Source organism: Gouania willdenowi, chromosome 3 (assembly GCF_900634775.1).
Source record: "Gouania willdenowi chromosome 3, fGouWil2.1, whole genome shotgun sequence".
NCBI classification, from domain to species: domain Eukaryota; kingdom Metazoa; phylum Chordata; class Actinopteri; order Blenniiformes; family Gobiesocidae; genus Gouania; species Gouania willdenowi.
Window position 1 is genome coordinate 40,833,982 of NC_041046.1, and position 20,538 is coordinate 40,854,519.

At 37.2% G+C, this 20,538-nt stretch overlaps 1 protein-coding gene across 1 annotated transcript in view; it reads left to right on the forward strand.

The window, feature by feature from the left end:
• Positions 1-17,406, forward strand: part of LOC114456660 (protein arginine N-methyltransferase 3-like) — a 75,068-nt gene extending 57,662 nt beyond the window's left edge. Inside the window, exons 14-16 of the mRNA XM_028438583.1 lie at positions 5,804-5,857; positions 8,228-8,315; positions 17,175-17,406. Of these exons, the coding sequence (XP_028294384.1) occupies positions 5,804-5,857; positions 8,228-8,315; positions 17,175-17,284 (252 nt within the window). The 3' untranslated portion in view covers positions 17,285-17,406. The remainder of the gene's footprint in view (positions 1-5,803; positions 5,858-8,227; positions 8,316-17,174) is intronic.
• Positions 17,407-20,538: the final 3,132 nt, after the last annotated feature.

Sequence of the window (20,538 nt, forward strand, 5' to 3'; positions counted from 1 at the left end):
TTGCCTTTACCATCCCACTGATTCCACTGACAAGATCATGAATACATCCCCTGTCCATTCCATGGCTACCAAATCTATGTTTCAATATCTAGACACTCTCTTTAATGCAGTGGTTAAGAAACTGGGGTGGGGGTTGGAGAACAGCTGAACATTGAGCATGAAAAACAGAATTTTTTTTCATTTGTTTACACTCAAAGAACTTTATTACTATTCTAAAATATGTGATTGCAAATTATATTGTTTTTTGTTTTGTTTTTATGAGTCACAATTTTTACCTTTTTCATTTTGTTAAGGTAATCTGAGATCAATCATATTATTATCTAGTACAACATGCAACATCCTTTCAGACTCCAAGTGCACACGATGACCTGTCTTTATAAAAAGCATAAATTTAGTCAGTAATAATCAGTGATATTAACCACATTTAAGTTCTACTCATACTCAGATTTGGAGTATATGTACTCAGTAAAATAAGGCTTTGAGTTTGTACTAGTAACATGTTTTAAGTGTACTAGTACTACTAGTAACACAAAACTCTTTACTAGTAGAAGATTCTGCTTTATCAGTGCTCTAAAAACCAAATCAAAATCTTACTAGTACTACTAGTAATCGACTTTCTTTTTAATCCAGTAAGGACTTTAATCTGTCAAACCTCTGAACTCATTTTGACTGATTTTTAAAGAACCACAGAATATTTTGTACTAAGTCAAACTGAAAGCTGACACCAGATTTTAAAAAGATTAAAGTCTCTACTTTCATCAGGAAAAAAAATTGTTTGTAGCTTGTTTAGTTCTTCCGTAAACGGCAGTTGAATAGAGCAAGTTATACACAAATCGCCAGTTTCACAGCAAAAAGCTGAGAAAACAGGCTTTTTCCCCCCCAAAAAATCTAATTTTTTAAAAATTTTTATTGCTTTATTGAAAACTATAACATCTGAACATTGGTTTACTAAAAAACAAAAAACAAAAAAACAACACTGAGACAAGGCTTTTGATGGCAAAATTATTATTATTTTGCTATCTGGCTCAGAGTTGAATGTTTTGCTTACTGTATTTTGTATCTGCCCACCGTCGATCACACAGATGTAACTTCCTCTTCCTCCCAACAAGCAGAGATGACCCGTTTAGCCCAGTTAGTTGATGGTTTAATCTCACAATCGCAACATTATCATTAATCAACTGAAGTCCACACATGTTCTGTGTTTGTATGTGGTGCTGTGAGCTGCTGGATACTTCACAATATCACTTCATAATCTCCCTCGTCCCTGGTTCTTCCTCCTTAGCTAATGGTAGCATCAGTCGTTAATCAATCATCTAAAGGTGCGCTGCTGCCACCTTCAGGGCACCAGGAGGTCACTACATCACACTACAGCTTAGATATTGATGAGGTACCTCCGCCTGGGTGTTTTCTAGTAATCTCCTTGAAATACGTAATTGCCGACGAGTTTTCTCGTCATTGGCATGGAGCGTTTGGATTTGAAATGACTTAATATTACGTGAATGGCATTGAGTGAGTTAATCCATGGAAGTCTTTTATTTTGAGTTGCTGAGAGGATATTTTAAGGAAATCGAAACCTTTTTATTTTTATTACCAATACTTTGAAAAGCTTGGTGTAGATTTTACTTGTTTTATTTGTATTCTTTTACATCCGAGGCTGTTGCATTTGTGCTTCCCTCCACCCATTGGATTCCTGTTAGTTTACTTTTTGCAACTTTCTCTCCATGGCCTACATTTCTGTTGTCCATTTCGCTGTTGAAATGACAATCAATCAAGCTGACAAGGCGATGTCATCGGCAAGGCATGATTGCGATGATCCCTGCCTCTTTCTCTCTCTCTCTTCTTGACAAGTACGGTAATTCTGTCTAATTTCCTAATTACCCGCGTGCCGAGCTTCTCTGTAGTGTTCATTAAAAGCCATAATTGCATCAGGTTGACATGTGATTTTATCCACTATGGGCTTTGGGTTTTTCTTTTTTTCTGTTTCTTTTGGCGCTGCCCCGGCTGTCCTCATTGATAAAAGTTGATTAAATCATTGATATGGAAATTGTATTAAACAAAGCTTCCATCAGTTTGTGCATGTTGAGCTCATAATAGGTCACCTCCACTATACACAGTGGGAAAGGTCTGAAATGGGTTTTGCAGCAATTTGACAAAGTTTTTAGTCTTCAAGTGGTTTAAACCAGTGTTTCTCAAATTGGGGTACGCAATGGCACTACAGGGGGTACTTGAGAGAGTGGAAAGTGATTTTATAATGTTTGTTTTTAATTACAAATGATAATCATACTAAATATCGCCAGCAACTCACAAAATGACAACTAAAACACAAAATAAGAGAAAAATATACTGAATAATAAAAAGAACATACAAACAACAACAAAATACACAAAATGACACCAAAAACACACACACTAAGTGAGAGAAATACTTACTATTACCAGCAACCCTCAAAACGACAACAGACACACTAAATGAGAGAAAAATACACAAGATCACTGCAAAATACACAAAAATAACAGAGAATCATACAAAATGACATAAAAAAACAACCAAATGACACCAAAAAACACACACACTGGGAGATAATATTTTTAAATAATACCAACAACACACAAAAACGACAACAAAAACACACAAAATAAGAGAAAAATATACTGGATAATAAAAAGAACAGACAAACAACAACAAAATACACAAAATGACACCAAAAACACACACTAAGTAAGAAAATTACTTACTATTACCAGCAACACACTAAATGGGACAAGAATACACAAGATCACTACAAAATACACAAAAATAACAGCGAAACATACAAAAACGACATAAACAACCAAATAACACCAATAAGCGCGCACACTGAGAGAGAAAAGTTTAAATAATACCAACAAAACACAAAAATGACAACAAAAACACACAAAATGATGATAGAAATGATCTTAATTAGAACATGAACTGAAAATACAAGGGTCAGTGTTGGTCCCACACCAGGATGGAGTGAAAAAAAAAAAAAACTATAGCAATAAATCAAATCAGGAGACACTAAATACTGTTTTATTCACTCATTTACAAAATGAGATTTTTATTATTTATTTAAATTATTATTATATGCATTTTAATTTTATATTTTTAAATTTTCTTTTAATTTATTTTTTATATTTATTTATTAATTAATTTTTTAATTTTACTAGTTTTTATTATTATTTATTTTTATTTTATTTTATGTATTCCTTTGTCTCTGTTAATGAAATGTATTGATACCCTCCTAATGACACATGCACATGACACTGCTTTTATGTTAAGTTCAAGTGTTTGTATGGTGTTTATTTGAAAATAAATAAAATAAAATAATAAATCGTAAAAAACCAAACAAAATTAGATTTTTTTCAAATGTGTGTTATCACTCATTAATTCCATTATTTTGCTCTATAGTTGTTTTTTCATAGTATTCTGAGCAAGATGTAGTAGTCGGATATAAGGGGGTCCCTAAACCATTTTTTTAAACCAAACAAAATGTTGATATTGTACATTTCATTCACAATTTCCTTTCACTGGGATGTCTGGCCTTCACTTTTTATAACCCCCCCCCACCCCCCCGTCCAGTGCTTCCCAGTTGGCTCTATTTCTCCTTTGCATTGATTGGACTCCTCTTTGTCTCCGATAGCTGGCCTCTGAGTTGTCAGCTGCGTCAGGATTAAAAGCTATTAGTTCTGCATCAATGCCGCTACAAGTGTGCTCCTGAGATTGATAGAGTGGCTCCGTTCCACCAGTGGGGGCGGAGATGTGAGGGAGAACCAGCTCACACATCTGACAACAGTCACCTAAAGGCATTCTGGCCTTCAGTTTGTTTTAGATGTTTGAATTGTTTTGTAATCAAATGGATTTAAAGCTCTGCATATGTCTAGGATAATAATATATACAGTACCTGGAAGTCTGGTGATATATCTAAAAAGTTTGACCCAAGTATTCCCATTCTCCTATTTCAGAATCCATGTACCCCCTTTGTCTAGCTGGGTTGGGGTCAACTATAATTGTAATCGCACAACTGATAATGAAATACAATGATGGTGTAATTAGTGAGGATGTAGGAGGCCAACCGTCTCACCGTTAACTCTTCCTACATCGTTTGTTCCATTTTGACAAAGAAGCTATCAAAAAATTCTCAAAGTTTCAGAGATTTATGCTTGTACTTTTATAATTTGTAACTTTTTGAAATGATTTATATCCCATTCATTTCTATTGGAAATTTCCAGCCCTTCATTCCCAGCCATTCTTCAACCATTCAACCTTTACCATGTTCAGCTACTATCTTCAACCTTTTTAACCCATTTCAACCTTATTGCTAATGTTCAGTTAAAGCTAGATGAATGCTAATGCTAGGTTAATGCCAATGCTAGGTTAACGCTAACTTTAGGCTAATGCTAACGCTAGGTTAATGTTAACATTAGGTTAATGCTAGGTTAACGCTAGGCTAACGCTAGGTTAATGCTAACACTAGGCTAATGGTAATACTAGTTTAACACTAATGCTAGGCTAATGCTAAGGTTAGGTTAGTGTTAATGCGAGCTTAGTGTTAATGGTAGCTAATGCTAATACTAGGTAATGCTAATGCTAGCTAATGCTAGTACTAGGTAATATTAATGCTAATTGATTTTTAGCTGATTCGATTTTTATTGTATTTTACAGCTGGTTTAAGACCTGTTATCATAAGAGATGCTAACAGAAAGCTAACATAAGAGGAATGTTAACTTTTATTAGGTTGTTTACTTTAGGCTCTGTAATTGTGGTTGAACTGTAGTAATTGAGTTGTAACTGAACATAGGTAATTGAAAAAGTAATTGTAACTGAAAAATGTAATTAACCCCAACCCTGTTGTCTAGATACAACATTTTGCTCAGAATACTATAAAAACAACAACTCTAGACCATAATGAGTGGAATGAAACAGTATTTAGTGCCTCCTGAATAGATTTCTACACTTTTTTTATTATTTCTGGTCATCTCCCGCCTGGTGTGGGACTTTTCAGGTCATGTTTTAATCAAAATAATATTATAATTATCATTTTAACCAAAAATACACATTTTAAAGTACCCATATTTTTTAATGCTTTTATTTGCTAATTTTCCACTCTCTTTCGAGTACCTTCTATATTGCCATCGAGCACCCCCATTTGATAAACACTGATTTAAAAGACCCAGTTTAAAGAAATCAGGGCTTGTCAAAAAAGGTAGTTTTCAAAAAGTAAAAAAAAATGTCAAATGTCTGTTGTTGTTGGTTTTTTTTATGATTTTCACACTCTTTAAAAGGTTCTAATGCGACTGGGACTTTTCCACCCGTTAAGGTCATGTTCAAGTATTTCTTCCATCACTGTAGTGCTGTCACAAAACGGCTAGCTTTGCTAATTCCCCATAGCGAGCTATTATTTAATGTCAGCATATTTTCACAGCCACATAATTTGTTTCATTTGTCCGGTGACATGTCTCAGATGAGGTGAGAACCTGAAACGTGCTGTCGACTCAGCCTAAACATGTTTCTGAGACCTTGGGTTAGAAAAATAAAACACTGGTCACATGCAGTTGAATAATCAGGTTTTTTAATATGCACAGCTAAAACACCACAAACGGACACATTACGTTGAGGTAATATCTGATCCTTAAATTGAGCTTTGTATGGTTCTATGTAACACAGCAGCTCATTAATGTGCTGTAAAGCAGTGTACCTCAGTTCTACATGTCCCAATTGCAAACAAATCTAGGTGTTTATTGCACTTGTCACATTCTCACACTGCCCTCGTATTTCATTGCAGGGAATTGTCGGCTACTTTGACATTTTCTTTGACAAAGGCTGCAGCAACAACAAGGTAAGCAGTGGCAACAGCCAAGCCATTTAACGCAAACTCAATTACGTTCACGCTTTGTCGTGTTCCTCCTCCTGGAGGCGTTTCGCTGGCAATCGACGGACGTCCTCGTCGACTGCTGATACAAGCACTTATACCAGCAGAGCCGGCCAGTCGGAAAAGCCAATGCCAAGCTCTGTGAGCAGCACCGACATGCCTCTTAATTGCACGTCCTATTGTACCTGAGACTCCAGCTGCATGCAGTAGATGTGCCAGTAAATTATCATCATCACTCACAGCAATGTACCTCTGGATGATCACTGGTTAAAAAAAAATAACACATTGAAAGCATTACTTCATTATTCTTATCAACAAAACATTATTAACACTATTAATATGCAATTTAATGTCCTTTAGAAGTGGATGTAACTTTGTTGAAACTCAAATGTAAAAATGTGAACTTCTCAAGTGACTTCGACGCTGTTGCGACATCCAATCGGCGTTGACTTTCTCTCTACGTCACTCCCTCAGTGGTCACTGTCTGTAGAACCAGAGGCTGCACGGAGAGGGCTGTACACCTCTTAACCTTACTGGGGCCAAAATTAACGTAGCATACTCCTTGAATAAGCCTTTTTCAGGAATATTTAATTTTTTTGGGATGAGGCAAATTTATTAATCTATGAGGCTGAAACTGTCTTTATCTGATTTTTTAAAAAAATGTCCCTAGTAGCTTTAACTTCAAAGATAAACTATTTGGTCTTTTTAAATACATTTTTCAAGAAATATGTATTAATCAAATTCAGTGATTGTGCTAATGTTATGGCCAGTAAAGCAGGCTTTGCATCACACCTTTTTCTGTAGCGTATAGTGACAAACTACCTAATCTTAGGCCCCATTGACACGAGAGTTTTGTTGCGTTTTGGTGCTTGAAAACATAACTGAACTTTTTGAAAACGCTACTCCCTCCTTGTCTGTGTAAACAGGAAAATGAAACTTCCTGTATCACGGGATCAGCTTTAATCAGACCCACAAAGTTCGACCTGAACCGGCCCGTAGCGTCAGAATATGGCCTGTACCTAAATAACGCTGATTTCTCTTTAATCCTGAACCCATTGCTGTTGACGCTATTCACATATGTACATGCCGTGCACCTGTAGGCGAGTTTTTTAATAACTGCATTACACTGTAAACTGGCGGCTTCATGTGATGCGACAGACGCTATGTAGAGGTTTACTGCTGTAACACACTCAGCTCAAAGAGCTGCTCTCTACACACATGTAACACACACAGCAACAGAACTAGTCAAAAACTAGTCCTTTATGCATTTTATAACAACATTCATTAATGTACCAGAGTACAGCCATGCATTCACCTCCTCAGCAAACATTTGTGCGTCATCTCACGCTTATTGAAACACATCACCTTCACCGTGCAGCGTCAGACCAGAGTCCATGCTAAAAAGATAGAAATGAAGCGCGACCCTGGGTTTGGTCAAATATCTCTCAGAAGTAGTGCAGCACTGTGATTATCGTCAGATTTCTCCTGTGATCCAAGTGATGGTGAAGTAAATTTACACTTTGTTGGAGAGATACAGTTTGACTCCAAAGAGTGATGCACACACGAACAGGGGTGGGAACCTCTGGGTGTCTCACGATACGGCACGATACACGATACAAAGCTCACGATAACGATGTGACGATACTGCGATTATGGATGTATTGGTCAGAAATCAATCTACGATAATCTATGACATAAGAAAAAAAGATTAAGTGAAAAAATACAATTTTTATTTTATATCTCTGAAAGACAATAAATTGAAAAAGTGTCCTATGAACAGTGACACTATTTTAGTGCAACATTTCTCTAAATAAGTGTCAACATACCAATGTAAATGAATAAGTATCTCCAATAGTGCTTTCTGTAAACAAAAAATAGGGTTTTTCTTACCAGTGACACCATTATAGTGAAATATTCCAGTAAACAATATATTGGTTCCTTCAACAAACAGTGACAACATTTCTGTGAAGACCTACCTGCACATTTTAGTGAAGAAGCAGAAAGGTTTTGAAAAAAAAAATAATAATTCAAATCGACACTTAGCGCGAGCATATCGATAATTGATTGTGCGTAAAAAATATTGCGATATAGCTCCGTATCGAGATATTGTCACACTTGTAAACAGAAGCAGAACGTTTTTGTTTAAACAGGTCCTTAATCTATTAAAACCCAAAAAGGTGGTAATTATCATCATATTCATTCCTGATTTTTATGTAAATAACTTTATGACAGGAAGATTACAGCATTCTGAATAATTTCCATTTTAATGTTAAATGTTTAATGTTCATTTTGGTTTAGTGTCAAATTGTCTGTTTTTTCTTCCTGTTACCACTCTAGGTGATGTTCTCCACAGGCCCTCAGGTCACTAAAACACACTGGAAACAAACGCTTTTCCTCCTGGAGACGCCGATGGACGTCCGAGCAGGTTAGAAAGCATGCGACCAATCAGCACAAACCATTTGGTAATAACCATTTAAAAGACTTCAGGTGAGAGCTTGCCTTTGATATTAAACACACAGTGACGTTGCCATGTGAATTTTTTTTTCAACTCGTCTGTCTGCGGTGGAGCTGCAGTCAGACAACCTGACACCTGTTATCTGTCACCTATGGTGGATTAAAACAAATCGCATTCAGCCATCAGCATGTAAACCTTTATCTGATTCCTGCGTGGAAGCCTCTGAATCATGACACATTAGAAGAGAAGTGTCCACGAAAACAGTTTACAGTGTGGCTGAGTCAGCAGATACAGTAACTGGTACAGCTTTCCTCAGGCACAGATGTTTCCATCTTCTTACTTAAAACTCTGCAGCTTCAGTCAAACAAAACAGCATGTGATTGAGATGTTTAGGTTGGTTTTATGTGTTTTGTTTTGTAGTAAACGTGTCATCGATTGACTAAAGTTAACAGCCTGAAGCAATAGTAAGGATTCACTGTAGGGGATGTAATAAAGTAAGTTCAAGGTAAATATTTAATCATTAGATAAGAAAATAAATAAATGTGAATTTTAATTATTAACTTTCTTGTACTTCTGGAGACAGTACTGTAGATACATGTGCAAGCAAAAAAAATGAAAATTAAAAACATTTAATGCATTAGAATAAAACAAAAAATCAACAGAAAACAAAACAAATGATGGAAAACTTGAAAGGATTCTCTGCAGTGCCAAAGATGTACCCGATACAAGACCGAGGATACAATGGAGCGTGATTCCTCAAGATTGGCTGGTGAACGTGGTGTGATGAGGGCGGTCTGGGCATCTCGCCTGAGGATTTTGCCCTCATGACCCCAGCCCAGGATAAGCAAAGGGCAACAGAAAGAAAACAGAACTCTATTTGTTCATAAATAACTAGCAGGCTAGTTACCATGACGACCTTATTTATATCTATCTGGAGATGAGCCTTAGCTGTTAATATCATACGCACTGCTTCTAGTACCATTTTGAACATGACATTTAAAGAACATACAACAGTTAGTACCGACAAACATTCCAAGAGTGCTGATATACAGTAACAACAGCACCGGGACTTCTTACAGATCATATCACTCCACCGTACTACTGATCTAAATACCATCAATTACCATTACTCTTAATGCACAATTTTGATTTTTTTTTTTCTTTCAAAAACTCAGATTCTTTTGCGTGTGGTCGTTCATATTACATATTAAATGCGTTTTCAGTCAGTTTGGAGTATGAACGGAAGAAGAGGTCCTAAGGTGACCCATATTTCAAGGTGTTTACGGAAGTAAATATGAAGGCGTCCATTGTAGGACTGTGTGTCACACTGAGAAATGTTCTTTCCAACAGAAGTCAGCACTTTATAACTTTAGGGAGAGTGGAAAAGAAGAGAACCAAGTTTTTTGCTCTCGCCGTTTGCTGTGATGGATGCTAGAACTTTACAACGATCTGTTTGGATGTGGATTCAGAGTCAACAGGTCATAGTCTCTCATCACTTATTACCGATTACTAATAAAATGTGCTTGTAGAACTGTTGTATCAAAGCAATGTCACACTTAGGGTCGTGCTATTGTGTGACATATCATCACAGGTGTGATTATCTACGACCGAATCACACCTGTGCGTGAAGCGTTACACATTCCGAGATATCTTTAGCTTTGCAACACTTAGGAGTCTCTAAATCCCCCGAAATGTCCGTGAGGAGGTTCTGTGCCCAACACCAGCTAAAGCGAAAAGAACATGTTTCGGATGCACAGTTGGAAGCAGCGATCTTGTCATGCCAAACTGCCGTTAGCATAGCCATTAGCATCGGATGAGAGTACACTTACGGGTCACGTAATTTGGCAAATCGGTAATGGAGAAAACAAATAAAGGTGTTCGTTTTCCATTTTTCATTTTCTGTACCCAAGCAAAGAGCTTAAATTTGAAAAACAAGGCATTTTCTGTCTTTTCATTTTGGTTTTGGAAACAAATATCAAATAATGAGTTTTTTTTTTTTTCATTTTTCATGTTTTTGTAACGAATGATACACGGATTGTCCTCTTGTGTCCCATTGTAAGACCTTTACACGCAATGAAAGATCTGTTAATTATTGATTGAATTCACCTCCAAATATCTTCTGCTTATTGTGATAATTCATTTCTTCATGAGTCTGTCTACCTGGTCCAAGGAGGACACATCTCTGTGTCAGCCCAAACTACACTTTAGTCTGATTCCTTTGTATTTGTGCATTATCCTAATATTAATCATACTTCCATCCACTGATTGTCCAGCAGTCTGCTGGACGATCAGATATTAACAGAATCCCACTGTAATACATAGGACCAAAGCTCTTGATTTCCACCTCTTGACCCCGTTCCAAAGCACAGGGGTGATAAACTGTTGATGGAGAGCTTTTGGCTGTGCAGGGTCACATTACTGTGTAAGAAGGTGTAGAGGACAACCGTAGGCTCATGCGTTCCTGAAATGATGCCACATAAATCAAACATAAAACATTTGTTAGTTCGTTTACTGGTTGAACTTTTGTAATCGAAAAACATTCTGCTGTAAGTGATAGTGAACGTAAAGAGTCGTGAGTTTGGGTGTGTGTGGAATGTTCAAACCAAGCAATGCAAGCAGAAGAAGTTAAAAAAAGAAGCTATTAATGTGTTTGCTGTGATCCAACACTTTAACAGTCCCCAGCTTCCTCCAGGGGCCGTAAAGCAGGAATAGAGTTTTAACAACATTGGCTGCTATAGAATACTTTACAACACTCGCATACTTGCATTGTAAACTCCCTGTTGGCTTTAGGAGAATCTTTTTAAAATCCTCCAGAACAAGATCAACTCTATCTTACACACACAGTGTCCTCTGGTCCTGGTTATCAACTGCTTTATTATCCTTTGGGTCAATCTGACCCCATCCAATATTTAGCATTAAAACAGCTCAACTAGTCTGGGACACTGTGATGTTCTATGTCTATATCCTGTTCTGTTGGTCCTTCTGTCCACTAACCCCAACCAGTCGACGCAGATGGCTGCCACCTCTGAACCTGGTTCTAACGGAGATTTCTTCCTGTTGAAAGGGAGTTGTTTTTTCCCACTGTCACTAAATGCTTGTTCATGTGGATCTTGTTGGATTTTCTCTTTCTTATTCATTTTATATTTTGCTAAGTGCATTGAGATGATTTTGTTGTAACTTGTGCTATACAAATAAAGTTGAATTGAAGTGAATAGTCTGCACACACACTCTTTCTTGAAAATGTCCCTTTGGAAAAGGTTTACTGTCAATGAGGTTTTGGAACAGCTCTTTCACAGTGAAAGTGACATCGAGGACAATGTGTCTGAGACAGAGGAATGGGTTGAGGAGGATCCTGATTTTTAGGCATTCTCATCTGAAGTAGTAAATAAATATGTTTATTAGAGAAAGGGGGGGGGGGGGGGTCACCAACATCACTCAATATGGTTCAGTCTGTCAGATGGATGACAGATTTTCAAGATACACTAACTCTCAAACTGAATGTTTGGCCTGATGGTGGTGGTAGAGAACATGTCAAGGTTTTTAATTATCAAAGGGTTATTTATGTATTCAACAAATAATCAAAGTGCCTGACACAAAAACTTGGTCAACAATTTTCTGAAAATCACTTCCTGGAGGCAAATATTCCCGGGATCAAATTGACCCCAAGGGTAAAATGTGTTAGTAATATTTGAGGTTAATAAGAGGGTTAACTCCTTCATTTCTGGTGAAGCTCTGCAGCCAGTGCTTTGGTGTGAAATCTCTGGCTTCTGTGATTTATTGTTGGAGAGACTGAATCCTATTTGATGCATTTGTACGGGGTGCAGCAGTAATTAACTGTGATGCGGGGCTTCAGTGGGAGGTGCTGGCTGTAGAGGGAACGGACGCATCGGCCCGGAACAAAACATCCCAGCGAATCCTCCCGCCTGGCATTGTAATAAATTAAACAGCGGATCATTTGTCATGCTCTGCTGTGTTTGTGTAGCTCTTGTATTGAAGAGGAGGAGCTTTTTTTCCCCTTTGTTTTACCTTCCTAATGTTCACCAGAGTGAGTCCTGTGGTTATGGGGGTTCAGCAGTCTCCCAGTGTTAACTGTCCCCAAACATTGAGTTTTTTACCCAGGCTTCCATTGGTCCCTCGCTTCCCTGCCCACTTCCTTCCTCATTAGTGTTGTAGCTTCGCTCCTTGATTTCTTTAAGTCTCCTTTATCTTTAACTTCCACTTCCTGTTTGGGTCCCAGCCAGGGTTGGGGTCAATTCATAATTGTAATTGCATATTTGATGATTAACTAAAATTATATTAAAATTAATTGTAATCTTAAAAATCTGTTGGTTTCTTAACTGTAATTGAGTTTAGGTAATTGTAAATACCAAAATTTAACACAAAAGTTAGCGATATTATAATACAATTACAATTTATATATTAAAGTATTAAAGTATTAAAATATGTTCCAGATCAAGATTTCCCACATTTTGACCATTGTGAGCCCAGTGCATGCTGGGTACTAGTGTTAAACTATGGATCTACAAATCCAGTTAAGTGCTCAAAATGTAAATGACAACAGTTTAAATGAATCACCAATGCGACTCGTGTAATTTCATGGGGGAAGGCGATGGGCTGCTGCTGTAGGCCTGGTGCTTAATGGCAACAGCACGGTGATGTACGACGTGGCACTGGGAGCCTGGCTACGTTCCCACTCTCATTTCCACACATGGTTAAACTCCTTCTCCCAGCATCAGAGTGGCCAGTTTACTGAAGGCAGAGTTGCCTGTTGTGTGGGGAGTTTCCATTGAGTGATTACAGCAGAGCTGCTGTAGCTGCAGCACGACTGAATAAACACTCGCTGTTGCTGCTTGTACCAACGCTCCAGCACTTCATTCTAAACCATGAGGGACTGGGACTGTTTAATATCAACCTATTCAGCTTCACTAAAGGTCGTCCACACAGTGCTGATATATCCTGCTCAAGTAGACGTACTGCTACTTGATTGAAATTGTACATAAGTACAAGTAAGTCCTTCATTAAATACTTAAGTATAAGTAAAAAGTAGCTCAATTAAATAGAACTCAAAGTAAAAGTTACTAGTTCCTTTCACACCCCCATGTTTATTTTTGGTATGAAATTTTGCCACGTTTCCCTTACATACAGTAAACATCTTATGTAGAAACTTAAAAAAAGAAAGAGACCAAATCTTGCACAATTGGAACTGAATTTATTTTCCACAAAGGCATCTGTATAAAATAAAACACTAATTAATTAATTCAATTCAAAATAAACAAAATATTTTCAGCCTCTAAGTATAGCTAAATGTATGAATTCTAAAACAGTGCCATGTGTGTTACAACAATATAATAGGTAGAAACCACGACCTGAACCATAGAAAGTGGCTTTGATCAGAAATGGCTCGACTAAGATCATATGATTACGTTCAAAGTCCTGAGGTCAGCACTTTATAAAGAGCCATAAAACGGAAATAAAATAATAATAATTTAGTCAGTAATGGTTGTGTGCAGAATAATAAATAAATAATAATAATAATAGTAATAATGAATTACTTCTTTCAAAATGTACTAAAGAATAGGTTCTCAACTGGTCTCATTCTGGGACCCACATTTAGTCATTGAGTCCCACTTTTTTTTTTAGAATTCAACCAACCAAATTTAGTTTTTCAAAAATAGCTATTGAAAACACACACGTAATCTTTTTTAAAACATAAATCTATATCTTTTTCTGTGCAACATGCATGTTTCAGGGTTTTAGTATCACCCCAATGACAAAGATCACTGCATACATCCCGCCATCTACAATGTTTCAATCATCTGTTGCACACTGTGCAGTGAAGTGCCCGATCCAGAGCGTGGCGCTCTGCGATGGTGTCGTTGTCATGGTAACCAGAAAGACGTGACAGCAGCGATGGCAACGTTTGACTGGAGAAATCTCCACAGTCAGCGTTTTCTTTTTTCCTTCCTTCCCCTCGTCCTCCTTTAACCTCCAGCACTGGAAGACGATTGTTTTTCTGTTTGGTTAAACATTCGTTTACCTCCAGCTGTCAAACACAAAGTTAATCAGACTCATTATTAGTCATAATACGCTGCATCTTTTCTCCGGCCCTCGATTACTGAAGCGTTGTAGTTACGGCGCACTTCCTCGTGCCATCTGGAGATCACATCTCATCAGCATTCATGGACGTGCACGCTCTTATTAACATACATTAAACCACATTGCCTTTACAGACATCATCATTTCTTTAGGCTCCACTGCATTTCTACTGCTGGTACTGCAGAGGTCTGAGCTGCATAGCGCCAGCCCTGCAGCAGCAGGAGCATCAATAACGCTTCACCGTAATCAGCGGCTAATCATCTGACTTTATTCCATCATGAGCACTGTGATCACTGCAGAAGTGCTCTGCAAACTTGATTCTAATGAAATTAATTGCCTGAAAATACTGTAATGAGAACAGGGACAAAATGCATCCACTTGTGCTGGAACAAATTATCTGAATGAAACAGGCACAGAATCAAACGCACGTGGTCAGTTTTTGATCAAATAACAGGTTAGAAACTGGATTAACATTGATTGCAGTAAATGTATTTGTCAATGCAGGTTCTTCAACTTTTGTAGGGCCTCCGATTTTCCATAATCTTTGGAGTCGAACATAATAAATAGAATTCCCATTCTGACCATACCGGCCAAGTTTTGGATTTGATGCTACGAGCCGTCCCACCACCAATCTAAAATACCCACCTGTTCATTTTGTTAAGTGACCTCGAGCCGAACAACAAACTAAACACAATTAGGTGATTAGAATGTAAGTAAGTCATTTATTTATAAAGCACTTTAGCAGATAAAATCACAAAGTGCTGTGAAGATACAAGTGCAACATCATAATAGAATAATAAAAGATGGGTGCATATACATCATAACAGCAGCATCATAAAAGGATAAAAAAAAACATTTAAAATCCAGTCTTCAACAGTTTCTTAAAAGTGACCACACAGTTGAGCTCCCTGAGAGACGTGCAGGTCATTCCAGAGTCTGGGGGCCACAGCCTGGAACGCCAGGTCTCCTCAGGTTTAGGAGACCCCTACCTGAAGACCGAAGGCTTCACCTTGAAGTGTAGGGGCACAACAAGTCTGAGATATATTGAGAGGCCTGACCATGTAACGCTCGGAAAGTAAGAACTAATATTTTATATTCTATTCGAAACTTAACTGGGAGCCAGTGCAGAGTAGAAAGAATGGGGTGATGTGGGATGTTCTGGCAGCAGCGTTCTGAACGATCTGGAGTCTGTTTAGGGTCGACTTATTAAAACAAGTGAAAACAGAATTACAGTAGTCAATGCGCGATGATATAAACGCATGTATGACCAGTTTGATAACGGATGCCTCACTTTTGAGATATTTCTCAGGTGATAAAAACAGTTTTTAGTCAGTGACCCTCCAAAGACATTGCTTTGTGGTTGGCCTACCTTTGTTAACAACGGAATACTGTGAACATTCCTACGTTATAATATAGCCTAAATCAGAATCTGAAACTGTGAGCTCCTTCAACGCTAGTGGATAAACACTTGTTAAATACTACATATTTATCTGTTCACTTTTATATTTCAACATGCAACATTTTCATTTATGTCCCTATTTTACTAGCCCCTAACAACTTTAAATAATTGTGTAACATGTTGGTAAAATGTAACCACTATGCAATAATTTTTTTTAAACATATCTTATCACAGGGGTGTCTAACCTAACTCATCTTAGTTCAGGGGCCTCAGATTTTAGGTGGGTAAACAAACAATTTCAACAATAATTTACCCAAGTTTGCACTATAATGTATAAATGATACATAAAGTATGTGAAGTGCAGACAATATCCAAGCAATAAGTGACCCGTATCAGTCCCTGTAGGATTTTCTCTTTTACATTTCATTGATTTTGTGACCAATTTTTTTTTTTTTTTAATTTTGGGAAATTATGAGAAACTATTGCAGGAAAATTGAGTCTTTTAAACAATTTGAGATTTAAAATGACCACAGTCATGCGATAAAAGCATGGGAAAATTGCCATCCTCCAAATATTGTGGAGTTTTATTGAATCAGTGTATTTAGAATGGCGGCGATATCTGCAACTGCATTATTTGTTAATGTACACAGTAACTTTTTCTTGCTGGCCGAATTGGAGGGTCTGAAGGGCCGGATTTGGCCCCCGGGCCTCGAGTTTGACATGTCTTATCACAACCCATTTATTTCAGGCTTTAAATCCTTTAACACTTTTTTGAAAGGGGTGTATATTTGTGGCGCTTGTGCTTGGTGGATTTTTCTTGTTGATTTACGTGGTTCCTTCCCTGTGGGAGACGCTAAAATCTCAGTTACTAATATTACTGAACGTGTAACTGTGACCATCCTGCTCCTCTTTAGGAATTAAACTCACCGTCCCATTTTTCAAGGTATTTTCACAACTTTTTTTTTTTTTTTGTCAGATTGTCTTCTTCACATCCATCCATCTCTCTTGTTAGTTGTTTCTGGGTTTGTTCCTGCTATCTAATCTAATCTAATCTAATCTAATCTAATCTGATCAAATCTGATCAAATCTGATCTAATCTCGCCAGATCTACCACCCAGGCCATTTGAGGTGACAGTTCTTGCGAGGCTAATGACAGCTTTCAGTTTAGAGAGGCAGAGGAATGTTTTTATTTATTTATCTTTTAATTATTAATACAGGATATTTAGGGGAGGATGGAGGAAAAGAGGGCTATAATACGATAGAACCATTTCTGTCAAGTCTCCCGTTATGGCTGGAAAACTAACACTCATTTCCTTCCCTTGGGATCGTTGCAGGTGAGGAGCTTTCGGGAACAATCACGGTTCGTAAAAACAAGAAGGATCCTCGATCACTGTTTGTCACCTTAAAGCTCGGAGACAGAAAACAGACCTACAGCCTGCAGTGACATCATCACTGACATGTGGATCCGTGGACAGTTTGTGTTCTGGTTGCATGTGGAAGGAGGCATTTAATCTGATGTTAAAGACTGTCAAGTTTTTCTAGTAATAAAAACAAAACTCTTGATTATTTTGTGGATGTTTATATTTGTGTTGTAACACGGAGCCAGTGGTGAGTTCATTTTAAGGCTATCATTGGAGCCATATCCCACTTTGCAATGGGAAAGGTTTGTATTTATAAAGCTGCTGGGGACGATAGCAAACACTGTTTTAAAATGTATCTTTATTTCATCAAAAAGTTGTTCCCATCCACTTCTGAACCCAAAAACTCTTCAAAAGTGACATTTCTGCTGTTTTCATGGATTGAAAGTTGTTCCAAAACACAGGAACACCTTAAACCAGTTGTTTCCAACCGTTTTTGGGTCGCAACCCCATTTTGGTATCGCAAATTTCCGACAACTCTTTCTGGAATTAGCTTTTGCTCATCAATCAGTTTTTGTGCACTAATCCTGGCTACTCATAATACAGTATAACAAAGTGACGAGATGCACCAACTTGGATATTTTTATACTGATTTCTTTTTTAATTAAATGTATATTTGAGAAAGTAAAAGTATAAAATACAGTTTGAGATAATGTGGTGTTTTCATTTACAAAATAATTAAAAAGTTGAATTTAATCAGTATTTTTTTCTTAATCTTTTCTTTTTATCAATTACTACATATTTCAGGCGACCCCATAATGGGTTACGACCCCAAGGCTGAAAAACACTGCCTATAACAAAAATGGCGTCAGACGAATCACTGTTTTAATTTGAAAAAATTTTTAATAAGTGTTTTTTTCTTTTGTTTTTATCAATTACTACACATTTCAGGTGACCCTGTGGTGGGTTTCCCTTTTTCTAAATGTTGATGTGATGATATGAAGAATTCTCCGCGGTGGTAAAAATCCCATTTGTCAAAGAACTGGAGTCGAAATCTGACCAAGGAACCTCTTTTGTTTCTGGCTCAAAGCAACTGTGGTGGCTGGGTTTAATTATGAAAACATGTTCAAGCATGCAAAGGGCCAACACTCAAATCTAAGTACAAATGTAAATTGCATTAAATGAATATCGTATGAAGCAGTCAATACACCCCAGTTATGACCCCAAGGTTGAGAAACACTGCCTTAAACAAAACTGGCGTCAAACTAATCACTGTTAGCTTGTCTGGTGAAAAAACACTGAGGAATGAAGAAAAAAAGGTGTTTCCACTTTGGTGCCGTCTTTGGGTTCTTTATGAAACTTCAAATCCCACAATTCAATGCGCAAAAGTTGTCCTAAGTTCAAGTCACGTGACCATTTATCACCAAACCCATTGTTTGTGATGGATTTAAAAACAGACTTGGGACATTTGTGAGTAAATTCTCTTGTTTTTTAGAAATGTATTTGATATATTGATCAATGAGTCCCAACTCAGTCTTTTTCTGTTACAAATCAATGTTATTTACTCAAATCTCGTAACTATGTGCTTATATTAGCAATATTTCCAGTTGATCTTTTAGTTATCTCTAAATCTGTCTACACACATTTATAATGTTAAAGAGCCTCATTTGAGCCTCGTGACCAATTTTCACACTTTTCCTCTTTCAGTTTCTCAGAAAATAAACTTGCCCTTTAAACAACAACCTGAAAACTCTTCAAACACTGTTTTAAACTCTGAGTGACTTCTGTCTTTGCTACGCAGCCTTGATTAATGGAGCCTTTTCTGCCCTTGCACCACGGTCTCTCTTCCCTGCAGAGAATTTTAACACTTATTGTGACCTAGGTGTTTTATACTCAACTTAGCAAAATGGCCCACTAAAGGAAGAGTCACCTTGGATCCAAACTTTTATGAAGACCACACCCCTCCTGGAGACTTACATGGTTTTATAGCCTTGATCGATGACTCTCAGAAGTCAGGAAGGAGCTTTTTATGACTTGTTTTTTCAGTCCTGACTTGAATCCAAATGTATATATATTCAAGATTTTGTGATTATTTGAGCAAAATATTTTTTATGGGCCTCAGAATACAAAAAGTAAATGGGTTAAATGCTCCAATCTCTACATCAGGGGTGTCAAACTCATTTTATTTTGGGGGCCAAACACGGATCAGTTTGATCTCAAGTGGGCCACTGATTATATGTAATTTAAACATTATTGTGCCTTAGTTTGCACTTGTACGTATACATAAAATACACAATATGTTAGAAACTGACAATATCCAAGCAATAAGTGACAGATATAGATCCCAACAGGGTCTTCACTTTAAATTTCCTTGATTTTGTGACAAATTTCTATTTAAGGAAAATGTTATTAGGATTTTGTAAGAATTTAGATTTTTTTTTCCCAACTGTTTAACATTAAAAATAACTGCCATCATGCAATATACGTGTGAGCACCTGTAAATATTGTTGAGTTTCATTCACATAATGATAAACGTTTTTTCTGTCATTTTTTACTTTCTCCTGCGGGCTAAATTTGGCCCCTGGACCATGAGTTTGACATATGTGCTTGACATGATTTTAAAATCAAATGGACTAAATATAATTTTGAGTAACAACCCTGTGTTTTATAGTATAGGCAATATTATATCCTCTACCATTTCTATAATAAAGACAAATAAATCCCCTTCAAAATAAAAGCGCATACACACTTTTATGGACGCAGACAGAGCTTTAGGATAGAACCTGTGTCCCAAAGGATTCTGGGTAGTTTACAGGCCATCTGAAGGATTGAGACATTCTCATTGAATGATTTTAACGTAAATTGGGTTTTAGGTAAACTTTCCTAAGTTGTTTGTTTTCCGACTCTTTAAGTTGAGTTTAGTCGCAGTGTTTGGTTATACATTCCAAACTCCTTATATATGACTGTGCTGTGCTTTGTTGACAAATGGACCTTTCAGAATTTTTAAAATGTGGATTTTCACACGGTCACAACAACCCTGAGCCTATTGACTTCCATTGAGCCAGACGTGCTTTTAGTCCTTAAAACCATCGTGCCCGGTAAACATTATAAGGACTGTACTAACAGTACTTATGCACTCTGGAAGAGGAAAACTGAAGAAATGTGATCCACGCAGCTGTAATTACGTTACTTCGATCCACAGTTTATAATGGATATGTTTCCCAGGGAGAAAAACATCAAATGTAGGTGAAAAGTCTGCTTTAGTGTTAATATACCAGGACATTCATAAGCAGTTCTGTCACAACCAAGTTGTTGGTTTCTTTTTTTGTAGCTGACAGTG